At 39.6% G+C, this 15775-nt stretch overlaps 1 protein-coding gene across 2 annotated transcripts in view; it reads right to left on the bottom strand.

Moving 5' to 3' along the window:
* The window catches only part of LNP1 (leukemia NUP98 fusion partner 1), a 36774-nt gene that overhangs the window by 14064 nt on the left and 6935 nt on the right, over window positions 1–15775 (bottom strand). Inside the window, exon 2 of one of the 2 annotated variants that reach the window (XM_029940684.1) lies at window positions 436–624. In XM_029940684.1, the coding sequence (XP_029796544.1) occupies window positions 436–591 (156 nt within the window). In that variant the 5' untranslated portion in view covers window positions 592–624. Of the gene's footprint in view, window positions 1–435; window positions 820–15775 lie in introns of those variants that run through there. The other variant, XM_029940683.1, reaches the window with a different exon arrangement.

Raw genomic sequence — 15775 nt, 5'->3', positions numbered from 1 at the left:
GATTTATTTTGTGGAATCATCAGTTCTCTAGAGGTTATCAAATAGTAGAGCTATTTTCAATATTTTAAAAGACTATAGGAAAATGCACATGATCCATGCTGATGCTACACAAACTATAATATCAAGTTTCTTTCCTTTGGCTTGAATTATATTAACCCTCAGAAGGATTGTCTCGGGTTTGTCATCAGTAGCTCTGAATAATAGTTGAATATCTCAGACTACTAAAAATGAAGAAATCTTTACCTAATAGATGAACATCAGATCCCCTGGAGAACAAGATAAAATAATAAAAGGGATTTTTGTGGGGATAAATGGTTAAGGAGTACTGATTTTTAACCAAAGAAAATTTCATACCAAAGGCCTCTTCAAAAATTACCCAATCGAAATCCCCCTCCCCTAGTCCAGCTCTCCCCTGGTTCTCTGAGAATAACTCACTGGGCAGGGCAGGGAGGTTTTCCTGTAACTGGCATCTTGTGATCCGTGGCGGTCTCGGAGTCCTCTCTCATTCTCTTCTATCCAGCTGTGACCCCAGAAGCTGCTCATCCACTTGGCAAAAGACACATCATCATCCTCATCATCTTTGTGCTCCATGTGTAGGTGATTCAAAGCACAGAAGGCCTGTCCCTAGATCGGACAGAGAGCAATATCATCCAACAGGGCTGAGTTGATGAAACCCAGGATCTCCCCCAAAAGACAAAATGAAACTGGTATTTTCAAATGCTCTCTGATAATGGGATTCTTAAGGGAGAAAGATTTACTAAACAACCACTTCACCATCAGGCAGCCTCAGGGAATGTCTATTTATAAATTGTGCAGCCCACATTCCCTCCCCTCCCCCTGTCTTTTTAAATTGAGGCTTTTTAATCCTTCCATTGCTGGGGCTTGTGCCTCCAAGCCTAAGGGTGGGAAGCACAGTCCATTGCCTGGTTTTCCCTGTGCTTTGCGGCCGATGGCATGTGATGGCATCTCCAGCTGTCAATGATGATGGAGCATGACCCTTACAATATGCCTGTCCGCTCCAGGCTTGTTCTGAAATGGGGCCACTTACAAGGGACAGACTGACTGCAGCCTGCTAGATGGCTAGCTTTTGGCATGTTATATTGTCTGCTAGATATGCGCCTAGTAAATAAAATTGATATTGATACAAAATCCTGGGATTAAGGGAGCAGTTTTTTTATTGATGCATTATTTATTTCTGTATAAATGTAAATAATATACATGTATGTGTATAATGTACAAATATTAAGTGTTTGGTTTGATCAATTTTACAGGCATATACCCATATATAACTACCACCGTGTAGGTGAGGACATAACACATTTTCAGCACCCCAGCTGGCTCCCTTTTTCCTTCCTCCAATTCATCCTCCCTCCAAAAGGTTATGACTTCTGACCACTGTCACTATAGAGTAATTTTGCCTGTTTTTGAACTTTGTTTCAATGGAATTACATAGAATGTATTATTTCATATTATTCTATGTTACATTGGTGAGATTTATCCATACTTTTGTAGTAATGGTAGTTCATTCTATATAGTACTGCATTTAAGAAATATTAAAAAAATATTCAATTAAAAAATTTTAAACATTTAAAGAATATTCAATCTGCTGGTGAGGATGTGGAGAAACAGAAACACTCTTGCACCATTGGTGGGAATGCAAACTACTACAGCCACTCTGGAAAACAGTGTGGAGGCTCCTCAAAAAATTAAAAATAGAACTACCATATGACCCAGCAATAGCACTACTAGGAATTTATCCAAAGGATACAGAAGTGCTGATTCATAGGGGCACAGGTACCCCAGTGTTTATAGCAACGCTTTCAACAACAGCCAAATTATGGAAAGAGCCTAAATGTCCATCACCTGATGAATGGATCAAGAAAATGTGGTTTATACATACAATGGAATACTACTTGGCAATGAGAAAGAATAAAATCATGCCATTTACAGCAACATGGGTGGAACTAGTGAGTATTATGCTGAGTGAAATAAGTCAGAGAAAGACATATATCATATGATTTCACTCATATATGGATTTGTGAAACTTAACAGAAGACCATGGGGGAAGGGAAGGGGAAAAAATAGTTATGAACGGAGAGCGAGGGAGGCAAACGACAGGAGTCTCTTAATATAGAGAGCAAACTGAGGGTTGATGGGGGCTGAGGCAGAGGGGAAGTGGGTGATGGGCATTGCACAGGGCACTTGTTGGCATGAGCATGGTGTGTTTTACGTAAGCCAATTTGACAACAAAGTATATTTAAAAATTAAAATAAGGATATCAAAAAATATTCAATCTACTAACTGATGGTCATTTGGGGCGTCATTGGGCTGTGCTCAGGTGGGGCTATTATAAATAAAGCTTCTATGAACACTATAGTCCTTGTCTTTTAGCGGGAATTTTTTGAGATAACAGGAATAATACATTTATTAAACCCCCTCTTTGTACCACGTATGAAGTCAAATATTTTACATATGCTATCTTCATTATACAGCCCTGTGCCTGGGAGATTTGTATCACATTTTATAGATAAGGACAGTGAGATTCAAATGGATCATCATTTGCCCAAAGTGAGGCAAGGAGTAGAATAATGAAGTCCAGACTCCACCATTCTGCCAGTATTCCAAGAAAACTTTGAGAAATCTTGCATTTGTAAACAGAGGTATTCTTGGCCATTTTCCATATGAATAATTGTGACCAGTTTTCTAGAGCATGGTGCCACAACTTCTAAGTTGCTAAGGGAATCTAACCAAAGGATAAAATAGCTTGCAACATTTTTACTTCTTGTTTTAAATAGTGAGAGATACAGGCTCGTAACTTTGTATTATTTTTATTACAGAATTCAGAAAGCCTGCTTCTCAATGACCCAGATGAGAAAAGAAAAGTTATACCTATAACTGTATGCCACCACTATTGGTTGTCCCTATTATTAAGGAAATACAGTAACTTCATTGGGGAAACAGAGGACAGGTATGTTCACAAAACTTAACTATAGATAAATCTTTTCTTTTCTATTCCTTTTAAGACAAAAATGTCTTTTCTTCCAATTTTTGAACAAAAATTATAAGTCTGTGACCAGAGGATTAAAAAACCAGAACAGATCATATTTAATTATTGCTTAAAAGTAGTTTGAGGAAAAGAAATAAGACATTATTTTAAAAACCTCATTGAATGACATCTATCTCTTGGAGTTCTGAACCCTTCTTATGTTGGAGAATGTGCAAATAAAGGTATAAATATAAAGATGTATTATGTGGAATTGGCTTATGCAATTATAGAGACTATGAAGCCTCACAATCAGCCATCTGCAAACTAGAGACCCAGAAAAGCCAGTGGTGTAATTCAGTCCAAGTCTAAATAGGTCTGATATTATATATGTTATATTATTATATATAACATATATAATACATATATATTGTCTATGTATAGATAATAGTATAAAAGGTCTGATAACCAGGGGAGCCAATGGAGTAAGTCCAAGCTCAAAGGCAGAAGATGTGATATCCAAATTTATGCAGTGAGGCAGGAAAAAAGAGAAAATTCCTCCTTCTGTCTTTTGTTCTATTCAGACCCTCAATTGATTAGATGAGGCCCACCACACTAGGGAGGACAATCAACTTTACTGAGTCCATTAATTCAAATGCTAATCTTATCTAAAAACACTCTTACAGACACATCTAGAAATAGTGTTTAATCTGGGCACCTGATAAAATTGACATAAAATTAATCATCACAGGCACTAATCCCATTCATGAGGACTCCACCCTCTCGTCTGTTTATCTCCCAAAGTCCTATCTCCAACCTTCATGTTAGATTTAGGCTTCAGCATGTGAATTTTGTAGGATTACAACTCACAGTCCATAGCAGGGTCCCCACATAAACAACACCCTTTGAAAACCATGGGCACTAAGACCCAAATGAGAATGCAGACAACATTTCATATGTGTTGCCAAAACTCATTACTGGAGAAATTAAGCACATCCTATAAGACTTCATTGGAAAAAAATTGTTTTTGGAAGCTTGTGCCTGGCTTTCTTTAGGCTTGACCCAACATGCCCTTTACCATTTTAGATTTTACTTTGTATCCTTTCAGTGTAGTAAATCTTGTCCATAAGTATAACTATATGCTTTGGATTCTTCTAGAAAGTCCTTTAGCTGGTGGGGGAGGGGGGGCTGGCAGATGGTGCCAGAAGTGGGATTTATTAAAAACAGCCCTGATTCACTGAAACATGGCTAAAACAGTATTAGAAGAAAGGAGGTATGAAGGGGATACAACTATGAACCTTCACCTCCCAATGGCTATCTAGTCATCTGTGGTATGAGACAGCAGCTGAGGTTATGTCTTCTGTGAAGGGTGAAGGTTACCTATGGAAGATCCAACTCGAGGAGAATTGGATCTGTTGGCTGCTTTTGGCCATGGTAGCTAAGGTGAAGAAAATAAAAAGTGCGGGCTGGATGATAGCTTTAGGTTTTGTTCTGTACTTCAGGTGGGAGGAGAAAGGGTTCAAACATTCCTTTAACATGTTGGGTGAGCTGAAATGCTGTATGTTTGTATTGTTCACTCCTCCAAGTGGGGGGAAATAAGATTAAGTCAGTTCCAAGGCTGGAGCAAACTTTAGACAAATTAGGGAAAAAGAGAGAGAGAGGAGAGAGAGAAGAGGGGGAAAATAACAATCTGCCCACTGGTGCAGCAGCCTGTTGCACTCCAGCTGGGATCTCTCAGGAGTTGTGTTGTTGTTAATCCTAGAAGTGTTGAATTTACTGCTAAGGTTTGAGTAAACTTGTAGAAAAAAAAAAAAGCAAGAGAGAGAGAAAGAGAGATACTATCTAAAATGTGTTTATTTTTTATTTTATGGCTATTGCATCTGGGTATATAATTTTTTAATGATGTAAAATATATGCTTGCAATTTCATAAATGCTAGAGGGATTATTCTAATCTGGTAAAGCCTCCCAATAAAAATGTTACTATAACATGCCTTTCTTGCTTGGATGAATTAAAATTTAAACTCTGAACATCTGAGTAACTGAAATCTACATAATATTATTTTTGCTATGATTTTTGCCTGTTGGACCCTCTGAGAAAAGGCAGACAATGTAAAAAGAGGCATACTCTCCACAGGAAAATATACTTTTTGAGGTTTAAAAAGTAGTTTTTTAGTTTAATAATAAGTCCCTGTGAAATCAGATGTCTGACTCTTGCAGGCTAGTGACTTTATAGACTAATTGTGTATATTTTTGAGTAGGTCAGCTTGAACCCTAAGACTGACAAGATATAGGGGGCTTAAAAAGACTTGGAACTCCACTATCTGATTCTGTAGTCTCTCATCTTTGCTGCTGTCAAAGAAAAGTCATTGGCTTTTTAGAATCCTGAATTCAGAGATCTGAATTGCCTGGACCTGATGGTATGCTGAAACCTAACATCTGTAACAGACAGTTCCAATCTTGGAAAGCAGACCTAGGCTTAATGAACAGAACAGACTCTAGGATGATAACAGACTTAAGACATCCTTCTGGGGCTAGAAACACTGTGGATGCTGACTGGACCACACGGACCACCTGTAGCTACCCACAGGAAAGGGTTCATTCTCTGATGGGACCATCTGAAACCAAGCGGCTAGTGGCTGTATATTTCTAATGCAGGGCCTAATTGCATTTGAGATGAATGATCACAGGGAACCTAATATGTGATTCCTAGTGAAAGTTGTTACGTTGAAAGACAACACAGAATGTAGGGTAGGACCTTTCCACCCACTCCTGACAGAGGGGACTGTCCTCTGAATCCCTGCTCAGGAGTGTCTGTCTCACTGCTGTTGACTTATGTCTGGCTTTCAAGATTATTTGAAATTTGCAATAATAGAAGACAGCATTTCCCAAAAAGAAATTGTTCATTTTCAGGCTGCTTATTGAATAAAGGATCAGGATGAAAAGGGTGGGAATTATGTAAACACGTTCTGAAACTTTAGAAATTCAGGATTTTGTCCTAACCAGTTCCTGAACATGATGTGTCTTTCTGGTTTAGTTACATTGCCAGTGTTTTTCTGTATAAATTCTTCTATTCCCTCTGTTACGAATTTGTTAAATTATCACTTATTAAGTGGAGCATGGGAGGTCCGATGGTAAACTGTGGCTCAACAACAGGCCTGGAGACATTTGTTATTTACAAGACCTGGAGGAAGTACTTTTATACCTGGAGAGGCCATATGGGGAGGTCAAGGCAGAGTGCAGACAGAGAAGCAGAAGCTGGGATACATATTTTTATTAGAGTCTGTGGGTGGTGTGATTTGGGATTCCCAGAGTTAAGGTTAGATTGGTCAACTCAAGCCAAAGGGCAGGGTCTGACAAGCCACACAGGAGTCTTATCTAAGGAGCCCCATAAGGGGAAGGCAGTGGGGGGTGGGGGAGATTGTTGATCACAAGGCTGTTGGGGAAGAGACAGCAGGAACTTACATGTGCCTGTGACTGCAGACTGCTATCTAGGGCATGTGCTTGTATGAGGGGACTAGTGTCAGTTTAAGGTCACTGATTGGTCAAACCAAATGGTGTCAAAACAGCAATATCATGGAGTAATAGCTAAATTCTCAATACCCTCTTTGCGCCCAACCCTTGCTGATGAAAAATGAGAATAAAAAACGACTGGGGAAGAAACATAAAATAATGATTATTAAATGAGACACACTGATTTTGTAATAACATAAAACACACACACACACACACACACACACACACACACACACACACACACACCCAGCACCTGGAAGATACAAGAAGGAGGGCATTAATGATCTCTGTTTCTCATAACTACTCTGTTTTTCAGAAGTACTCCTGAATGCTAATGTTGCCTTCCCAGGATCCTGTGAGGTCCTGAACTCAAACCAACTACTGAACCTATGATCACACCTGACAGTGCTGACCATGGGTCAGCACCTATGTTCCTATAAAGAACACCTCTAGATGTCATTTACACTCATGATGCAAATAAACTCATGTCAAAAACAAGCAAAACTGGCTGAAACTGCCTTCTGGAAGTCCTTCTCAATCTAGGGACTCAACTGCATTATTTGGACTGGACAGAGACCCTAGGGAGGAAGGACCCACAGTGAGAAACCACACCAGGACCCTGTTAACCTCTAATGCCTAACTAATGTATCTCTTCAGTAGGTGACCTACCAATTGCAAACTTTTTGTCTCCAAGAGTACTCTCTGGGGCTATACGTCTTGTACGTGCACCTTGACTTTCATGGGCCGCCTCAGTCCTGGAAGACATGCAGGGCACTGCTTTACAAGTCAGAGTTGTACTGCCCTTGGATCGATGACTCAGACCAAGTAAAAAAGTTAATGCAAAAACTTTAGGAGAGAGCCACCTGCCTTACTAAGATTGAACTTAATTGTTTATTTTTTAAAAGTTTACCTATTTATTTTGAGAGAAAGTCTGTGTGTGGGCCCATGAGTGGGGGAGGGGCAGAGAGGGGAAAAGAGAGAATCCTAAGCAGGCTCCATGCTGTCAGCATGAGATGTCATGAACCACATGATCATGACCTGAGCTGAAATCAAGAGTCAGACACTTAACCACCTGAGCCACCCGGGTGCCCCTGACCTTTATGGTTAATGGGACTTGTTTATTTGCTTGCTCAATTTTAATTTAATTTATTTTATTTTTAGAGAGAAAGCACGAGCAGAGAATAGGGACAGAAGGAGAGAGAGAGCAGGAGAGAGAGAGAGAGAGAGAGAGAGAGAACCTTAAGCAGGCCCCGATGCTCAGCACGGAACCCGACTCAGGGCTCGATCCCATGACCTGGGATAATGGCCTGAGCCTAAATCTTAACTGACTGAGCCACCTAGCTGCCCCAGTGGGATTTGTTTTAACTGGCTAAATCCAGGACAGTGGAGGGTATAACAGAGTCAGAACAACAAGTTCCCTTCACTCTGCCACATGGGGTCCTACTGATGACAATTTTGTTCTAAAAAATCCTTGGCCAAATGGGGTAGATTACGCAGAAGAGGTAACATAGTAGCCTCAGACTATGTATCCTTAGAAAAACCTTCCTGAAAGGTTGGCCTTTGGCTGGCATCTGGGAACCTGGCTGGTAAACTGTTCTCTACAGTAATATAAAATATACCCTAATAAATGAGTAGTCTAAATGGCTTATCCAGCCTTTGGTTTATGCTGAACAACAGCCTTTTTTTCTGGAAGTTTGAAATTTTTGTACATGCTAGGCAGTGTGTGCCTACATGACCAGCATCCAATAAAAGTCTTGGGTTCTGAATCCCCAGTGAGTTCCCCTGGTAAGCGACACTTCTCATCAGTGGAAGGATTAAGCATGATCTATGTTCCAAGGACTCTTGGAAGCTTGAGACAGCTTTCCTACAGACTTCACTTATGTGCCTTTTTACTTTGCTGATTTTTCTTTATATCTTTTTCTCAACTGCATGCTGAGCCCTGTGAGTTCTGTGAGTCCCTGAACATAGGGCTGGTCTTTGGGACCCCCCCCACCCCACCTCTCCAACAACACATACAGGAAGGACTTCACAACTTTGGCCAAAAATTCTCCCAAAGCAACAAGTAATGAAGTTGCCCCCCAAACGAAAAAGGATTTGGTCTACATTATATAAAATCTGTCCACCTCCATTTTTCTCCCAGATAAGCTCATTTACTTAAATGTATGAGAAGGATGGCTCCCTGCTTTGCCTTATAACAAACCCGGAGGAGCAAGGGGACAGCACCAGCAGTGTCAGTCTTGGCAGCTGGAGGAGACCTGCCTTCCAGCCTGTCTCAGAAGCCCTTGCACAAGAGGAGGCCATGCCCCTATCTGGGAGCCTGGCCACCAGTCTCCCTGGCAGAGCCCTGGACACCTGCCTTGAGGAGACGGTGCCAGGGGCACGGAACCAAAGGAAGCTGCCCTTTTGCCCCAGCTCTAATACTCTGCCTTGCCAGGCCCATGCTGTATACTCAAAAGTGTCAAGGGGCTAAGACAGCTGCAGCTTTCTAAAGAGCTTGAGTGTTTGTTTTCTTATCATGCTTAATGTGAAAGGAATTACCTTCTCTTCGAGGGTTGGAAGCTTGTGGTGTGTGTGTTCTCCTAAAGCAGTCAGACATCATGGGTGCCCAGGGAATCAATGAGAATAATCCTCGGGCTGTGTGAAAACGAAGTGGCTTTCAGTGCCCCTTTTCACATCCACTGCTTCCGGAGACTGCGATTGTGACAAATGAGTTCCACTTTATTTCATTCTCTCTTTCATGTATTCATTTCCCTTTAATTATTGCAATGCATTGCCTTTATTTATTTCATTCTCTCTAGCCCCTATGGTTATAGTATTTATTTTTTAGTTCATTTTCTTCCTTGGCAGTTAAAGGGAAGAATTATCCCCCGCACTATTTTCAAGCTTTCCTGAGCCGGTCTCATTCTAGAAAAGACATGCTTTGCACAGAAGGACTACGCTGCTATGTCCTTATACATTTATGTGTAGTCAAAATGTATCAGCGGTTTTCAAACAGCTTTTACTTGCCAGAAAGCAGTGCTCGAATACTTGAAACTGTGTGCTGTTATATTTAGTGTCCTAGTTGTTAGAATGTTCTTTTGCAGGCAACATGTCATCATATAGTCATCCATTTCCATGACTCTTATCAAGCTACACTGTGAGGTTTGCAACCCTGCTGCAGTGATCATCAAAGGCACGACTGCTTGGCATTTAACCAAGGGTCCAAAAGTATGTATTATTTGAGGATAGATCATCATTATTTCTTATTCTAAAAAGCTATGTAGCTTATATTATGAAATCTATTTTTAAAATATACTGTTGATGTAAAAAATATATGAAGGGAATGGGCACCTGGGTGGCGCAGTCCATAATGCCTCCAATTCTGGATTTCAGCTCAGAGTTTGAACCCTACATTGGGCTCTGAGCTGGCAGCATGGACCCTGCTTGGGAGTCTCCCTCTCTCTCTCTCTCTCTCTCTCCCCCCCACTCGCACACACACACACACTCACTCTTTCTCAGTATAAATAAACTTTAAATATATACGTATATGAGGGTGGAAAGGATTTGCCTACAAAAATATTGTTTATATAAATACCTATTACTTTGGCATTAAGCATAATTAAGCTCTGCAGGAGTTGGGCTAGTGGTAGATTTCATAACAGTCAAAGTCATTAGATGGTCTGGAATAGGTTTTTATAAGACAATACGTCATCTCTTCCACAGAGACCTTTAAGCATGGCATTCATTCTCATCTGCCAGAGACGGAATCTGTCTAGCTTTGCCTCCAGTAGTGTTATTAATTATATGGCTTCTCAAGGTCTTTTTCATCCCTGAGCAAATGATCCTATGATTTGCAATGATTCTAAAACAGATTGCACCTACTATTTGTTAAAATTTACCACGATGTAAAACAAAAAACAAAACACAAGAACTTTGTCAGTTTAGCTCATCAGTGTGTTGTTCTTGAGAAAAGGCTTCCTCCCACTCACTAATGACAATTCCACAGAATCTAAGGACAGTGTCTCAGCCCTTTCTTTTAATCTGAGTCTACAAGCCTTCCCATAAGAAATGCCCCAGAAAAGAACTGAAGGAATGAAAGAATCCTGTGAGTCTCACTTCTAAGAAGGGAAAATTTTGCAAGTACAATAATAGTGTAGATCACCAAACATTAAAGGAAACTGTGACAAAATATGACATTTAGGAAAAGATATTGGAAGGTTTGAGTCAATAAACAACAGGTAATCTTTAGACTATTATAAATAAAAACTTTAATGAAGCTCCAGAACAATCTTTTCTGAGGATCAAATGCCATAGGTTCTTAGTATGAATGTGGTCTTTCTGGAAAAAAATATAGCAAGATGTATTAAGAAGATTTTTTAAAATATTCATATTCTTTGATCCAGAAATTTCTCTTCTTAGTATTATAAGGATATAAACAGGTACGACAAATGATATATGTTCATCATAACATTATTTAAAATAGCAAAAATATGGAAACATCTTAGACTCATGACAGTTGGAGACCATGTTAATAAATTATGGTATATTCATACAACAGAATTCTATGCAATCATAAAAAAGCAAGGGATTTAATGATACAGAAAACTTAAAATAATTGTCAACTTGACTGGTCGGTCAAACATGATTCTGAATGTTTCGGTGAGGGCGTTTTGGATGAGATCTACATTTTTTAACTATAAATTGTTACGTATGTATTTACTTATGGCAAATAAAATTTAAAACAATTTATTGGAGTATAGCTGATACACGATAGCACGTTCGTCTCACATGTACAGCACAGCGGTTCAGCATCTCCGTATGTTATATTACGCTCACCGCAAGTGTCGCTACGTCCGCTACCGTACGATACCATGGCAGTAGCATTGACTATGTTCCCTAGGCGGTGCCTTTTATTCCCATCACTGTTCATTCCATAACTGAAGGCCCTTATCCCCCATTCCTCTCCATACATTTGCTCATCCCTCTGGCAACTATCACTTTATTTATAGGTCGAATTCTGCTTTTTGTTTGTTTATTCATTAATTTTATAGATCCCACATATAACTGAAATCATGCAGTAATTGTCTTTCTCAGTCTGATTTATTTCACTTAGCATAAGACCTCTAGATCCATCCATGTCTGTTGCAAATGGCAAGATCTCTGGATGAGATTTATATTTCAACTGGTGGACTTTGAGTAAAGCAGACTGCCCTCTATATTGTGGGTGAGCCTCATTTAATCAAATAAGCCTAAATAGAAAATAAGATTGACCTACCCCAAAAAGTGGGAATTCTACCATCAGACTGCCTTTGGACTTCAACTGCAATATTGCTTCCCCCTGAGTCTCTAGTGGGCTGGCCCACTCTGCAACTTTTGGACTTGCCAGCCTCCATAATCATGTGAGCCAGTTTTTTAAAATAAGTCTCTCTCTCAATCTCTCTCTCTCTCTCTCTCTCTCTCCAAAAGACACACACACACACACACACACACACACACACACACACACACACACCTTATTGGTTTTGTTTCTCTGGAGAACCCTAATATAAATAATTCATTAGTATGATCTCAAATGTCAACTATGAATTATGGGATTTCAGATAATTTTGATTTTTTCTTTATACTTATTTCTATTATCTGTAAGTGATTATGTATCACTTTTCTAATCATGAAAATGTTATTTTAACATTGTTTTTAATGTTTATTTATTTTTGAGAGAGAGAGAGAGAACAAGCAGGGGAGGGGCACAGGGAGAGGGAGACACAGAATGTGAAGCAGGTTCCAGGCTCTGAGCTGTCAGCGCAGAGCCTGATGCGGGGCTCGAACTCATGGACTGTGAGATCATGACCTGAGCCAAAGTCAGAGGCTTAACTGACTGAGCCACCCAGGTGCCCCCAAAAGATGTTATTTTTAAATGACTCATGCATATCATACTTAATGAAGAAAGACTGAAAGCTTCCCCTGTGAGATAAGGAAAAAGGCAAGAATGCCCAGTCTATCCAGTGCCAGAAGTTCTATCCAGTTCAATAGGGGAAAAAAGGGGCACCCGGGTGGCTCAGTTGGTTAAGCATCCGGTTCAGCTCAGGTCAAGATCTCACAGTTAGTGGGTTCGAGCCCCACATCAGGCTCTGTGTTGACAGCTCAGAGCCTGGAGCCTGCTTCAGATTCTATATCTCCCTCTCTCTCTGACCCTCCCCTGCTCACGCTCGCTCTCTCTCTCTCTCTCAAAAAAAAAAAAATAAATAAAAACATTTAAAAATTTTTTAAAAAATAGGGGAAGAAAAATGGAAGTGGGGTGAGGGAAGGCATACAGATTTTAAAGAAAGAAATTAAATGGTCTCTATTTGTGATAATGATTATCTCTATATAAAATCCCCAGGGATATATAAAAAACACTCCTAGAACCTAGAAGTGAGTTTCAGCAATGCTACAAAATACAGACTTAATACAAAGAAAAGCTAACTGCATTTTCTACATACTAAAAATGAACATATGGAAATAAAAGTTAAAATTATAATACCACTTACAATTGCTCCAAAGAGAATGAAATACTTAGATACAAATCTAACAAAACATGTACAGAAACTGTATGCAGAAAAGGACAAAAAGCTGATAAAAGAAATCAAAGAAGACTAAATAAACGGAAATGTTTACTCATGAATTAGAAGAGTCAACAGAGTAAAGATGTCCTTTCTCTCCATACTGACCTCTAGGTGTAATACCTATATCTAACAAGGTGTTTATAGACATAGAAAAACTTACTCTAAAATTTATAAACATTCAAAGGACATGAAATAGGTAAAAACAGTTCTGAAAATGAAGAATAAGGTAGGAAAATCATGTTATACAATGTGAAGGCTTACTGTAGAGCTACAATAATAAAGTGTGTCATATTGATAAAGACATACATAGACCAATGGAACAAAATAGAGAATCCAATAGCAGATATAAATATAGATATCTAAACTAGATTTTGCAAAAGTGCAAAAACACTTTGTTGGGGGACGGGGAAATAAGGAACAACCTATCCAACAAATGGTGCCGGGACAATTGGACATTCACATTTTTAAAAATGAATCTTCCAGCAGTCATTTGGCAGTGTGCACACATGCGTGTTTGCCCTGTTTAAAAAAAAAAGTAAACAGTGAATCCTGACCTATGTCTCACATGTTACACAAAAGTTAACTCACAATGGATCATAGACTTAAACATAAATTGTGAAGTTATAAAGCTCTTAGGGGAAAAAAACAGACAATGTTTGAGATCAAGAACTAGGCAGAGAGGGGTGCCTGGCAGCTCAGTTGGTGGAACGAATGACTCGTGACTTCTGGGTTGTACATTTGGATCTAGAGTTACTTAAAAACAAAATCATGGGGCACCTGGGGGGCTCAGGGGGTTGGCTGTCCAACTCTTGACTTTGCCTCAGGTTGTGATCTTGTAGTTTGTGCAATCAACCCCTGCATCGGGGGCTCTGCACTAACAGTACAGAATCTACTAGGATTCTATCTTCTCTCTCTGCCCCTCCCCTGCTCACACACTGTCTCAAAATAAATAAATAAACTTTTTAAAAAATCTTAAAGCCTCCTTTCTCCCTTCCCCTTTTTCTCTTCTGCCCCAGCGGCCCCAGCAACCCCTCACCCTCGTCAGCCCAGGTCCTCCCACACCGCTGGACAGAAGGTCCAATTACTGTTGGAAGTAAGAAGAAAGTGAGGAAGGTAGGGAGGAAAGAAGGAGATGAATATTGGGGGGGAAAAAAAGGAAAAAGTCAGTACTTCATAGTAAATTCTTTTAAGAAAAAAATTTCTGGGGAGCGGCAAGATGGCGGAGAAGTAAGGAGCCCCATTACCTCTGTCCTCCCACAATTATCAAACTGAGAAGAATTAAAAGCCACAGCTTTCTGATCTCCAAGAATGGAGGTGTGTGCACAGACCCCTTATCGACAGCAGTCTCATGGTTTCCTGAGGCTACCTCAAGAACCAACCTAAAGCACACATAGTGGAAAGTCCCAAATATCACTGAGTAGGGAAATAAATTAACCAGAGGCATAACAAGAGAAACTGAGAGACACCATTAAAAGAACATCTCCTGAATGACAGACTCTAGACACTCAAAGAGCCTCCTTCAATAGAGGAATACTAATTGATGCACAGTGCAGAACAAGCTTTTAAAACTGAAAAGAGACAGAAAGCTAGCCAAAATGATGAAACGAAAGAACTCTTCTCTAAAGAAACTCCTGGAAGAAATCACAGCTACAGAACTGCTCAAAACAGACATAAACAACTTAACTGAACAAGAATTTAGAACAATTGTCATAAAATTAATCGCTGGGCTTGAAAGAACTATCAGAGAAACTATTGATACACAGACTAGGGACTTTCAAAATAGCTGTGATGAGTTAAAAAAGGCTATAAATGAGGTGAATAATAAAATGGAGGCTACCACTCCACAGATTTAAAGAAGCAGAGAGGAGAATAGGTGAATTAGAAGACAGTGTAGCAAAAGAGGAAGCTGAGAAAAAGAGAGAGAAAATGATTCAGGAACACGAAAGGAGAATCAGAGACCAGAGTGATACAATCAAATGGAACAATGTTCATATCATAGGAGTTCCTGAAGAAGAAGATAAAGACAGAGGACCTCAAGTGGTGCTGTATCAAATTATACATGAAAATTTCCCCAATCTGGGGAAAGAGAAAGACATTGAAATTCAAGACACATACCAAACTCCCCTAAGATGTAACATAAACCTACCTTCAACATGACATATCATAGTGAAACTGGCAAAATATAAAGATGAAGAGAAAATTCTGAAAGCAGCTAGGGATAAAACAGCCTTAACATAAAAAGGGAAACCTATCAGAGTGGTTACAGACCTATCTACTAAAACTTGGCAGGCCAGAAAGGAATGGCAAGAAGTCTTCAATGTGATGAACAGGAAGAATATGCAACCAAGAATTCTTTATCCAGTGAGCCTGTCATTCAAAATAGAAGGAGAGATAAAGGTTTTCCCAAATAAACAAAAGTTGAGAGAATTCATCACCACCAAACCAGCCCTACAAGAAATCCTAAGAGGGACTCTATGAGGGAAATGTAGAAGGGAATATAAGGTACCAGAGACATCACTACAAACATGCACTCTACAGGGAACACAATGAATCTAAACCTATTTTTCAATAATAACACTGAATGTCAATGGACTGAATGCTCCAGTCAAATGACACAGGGTAGCAGAATGGATCAAAAACCAAAACCCACCTATTTGTTGTCTACAAGAGACTCACCTTAGACCTGAAGACATCTTC

Source organism: Suricata suricatta, chromosome 5 (genome assembly GCF_006229205.1).
Source record: "Suricata suricatta isolate VVHF042 chromosome 5, meerkat_22Aug2017_6uvM2_HiC, whole genome shotgun sequence".
NCBI lineage: Eukaryota > Metazoa > Chordata > Mammalia > Carnivora > Herpestidae > Suricata > Suricata suricatta.
The sequence above is the reverse complement of the archived record's forward strand: the minus strand, read 5'-3'. Positions and strand labels throughout refer to the sequence as shown.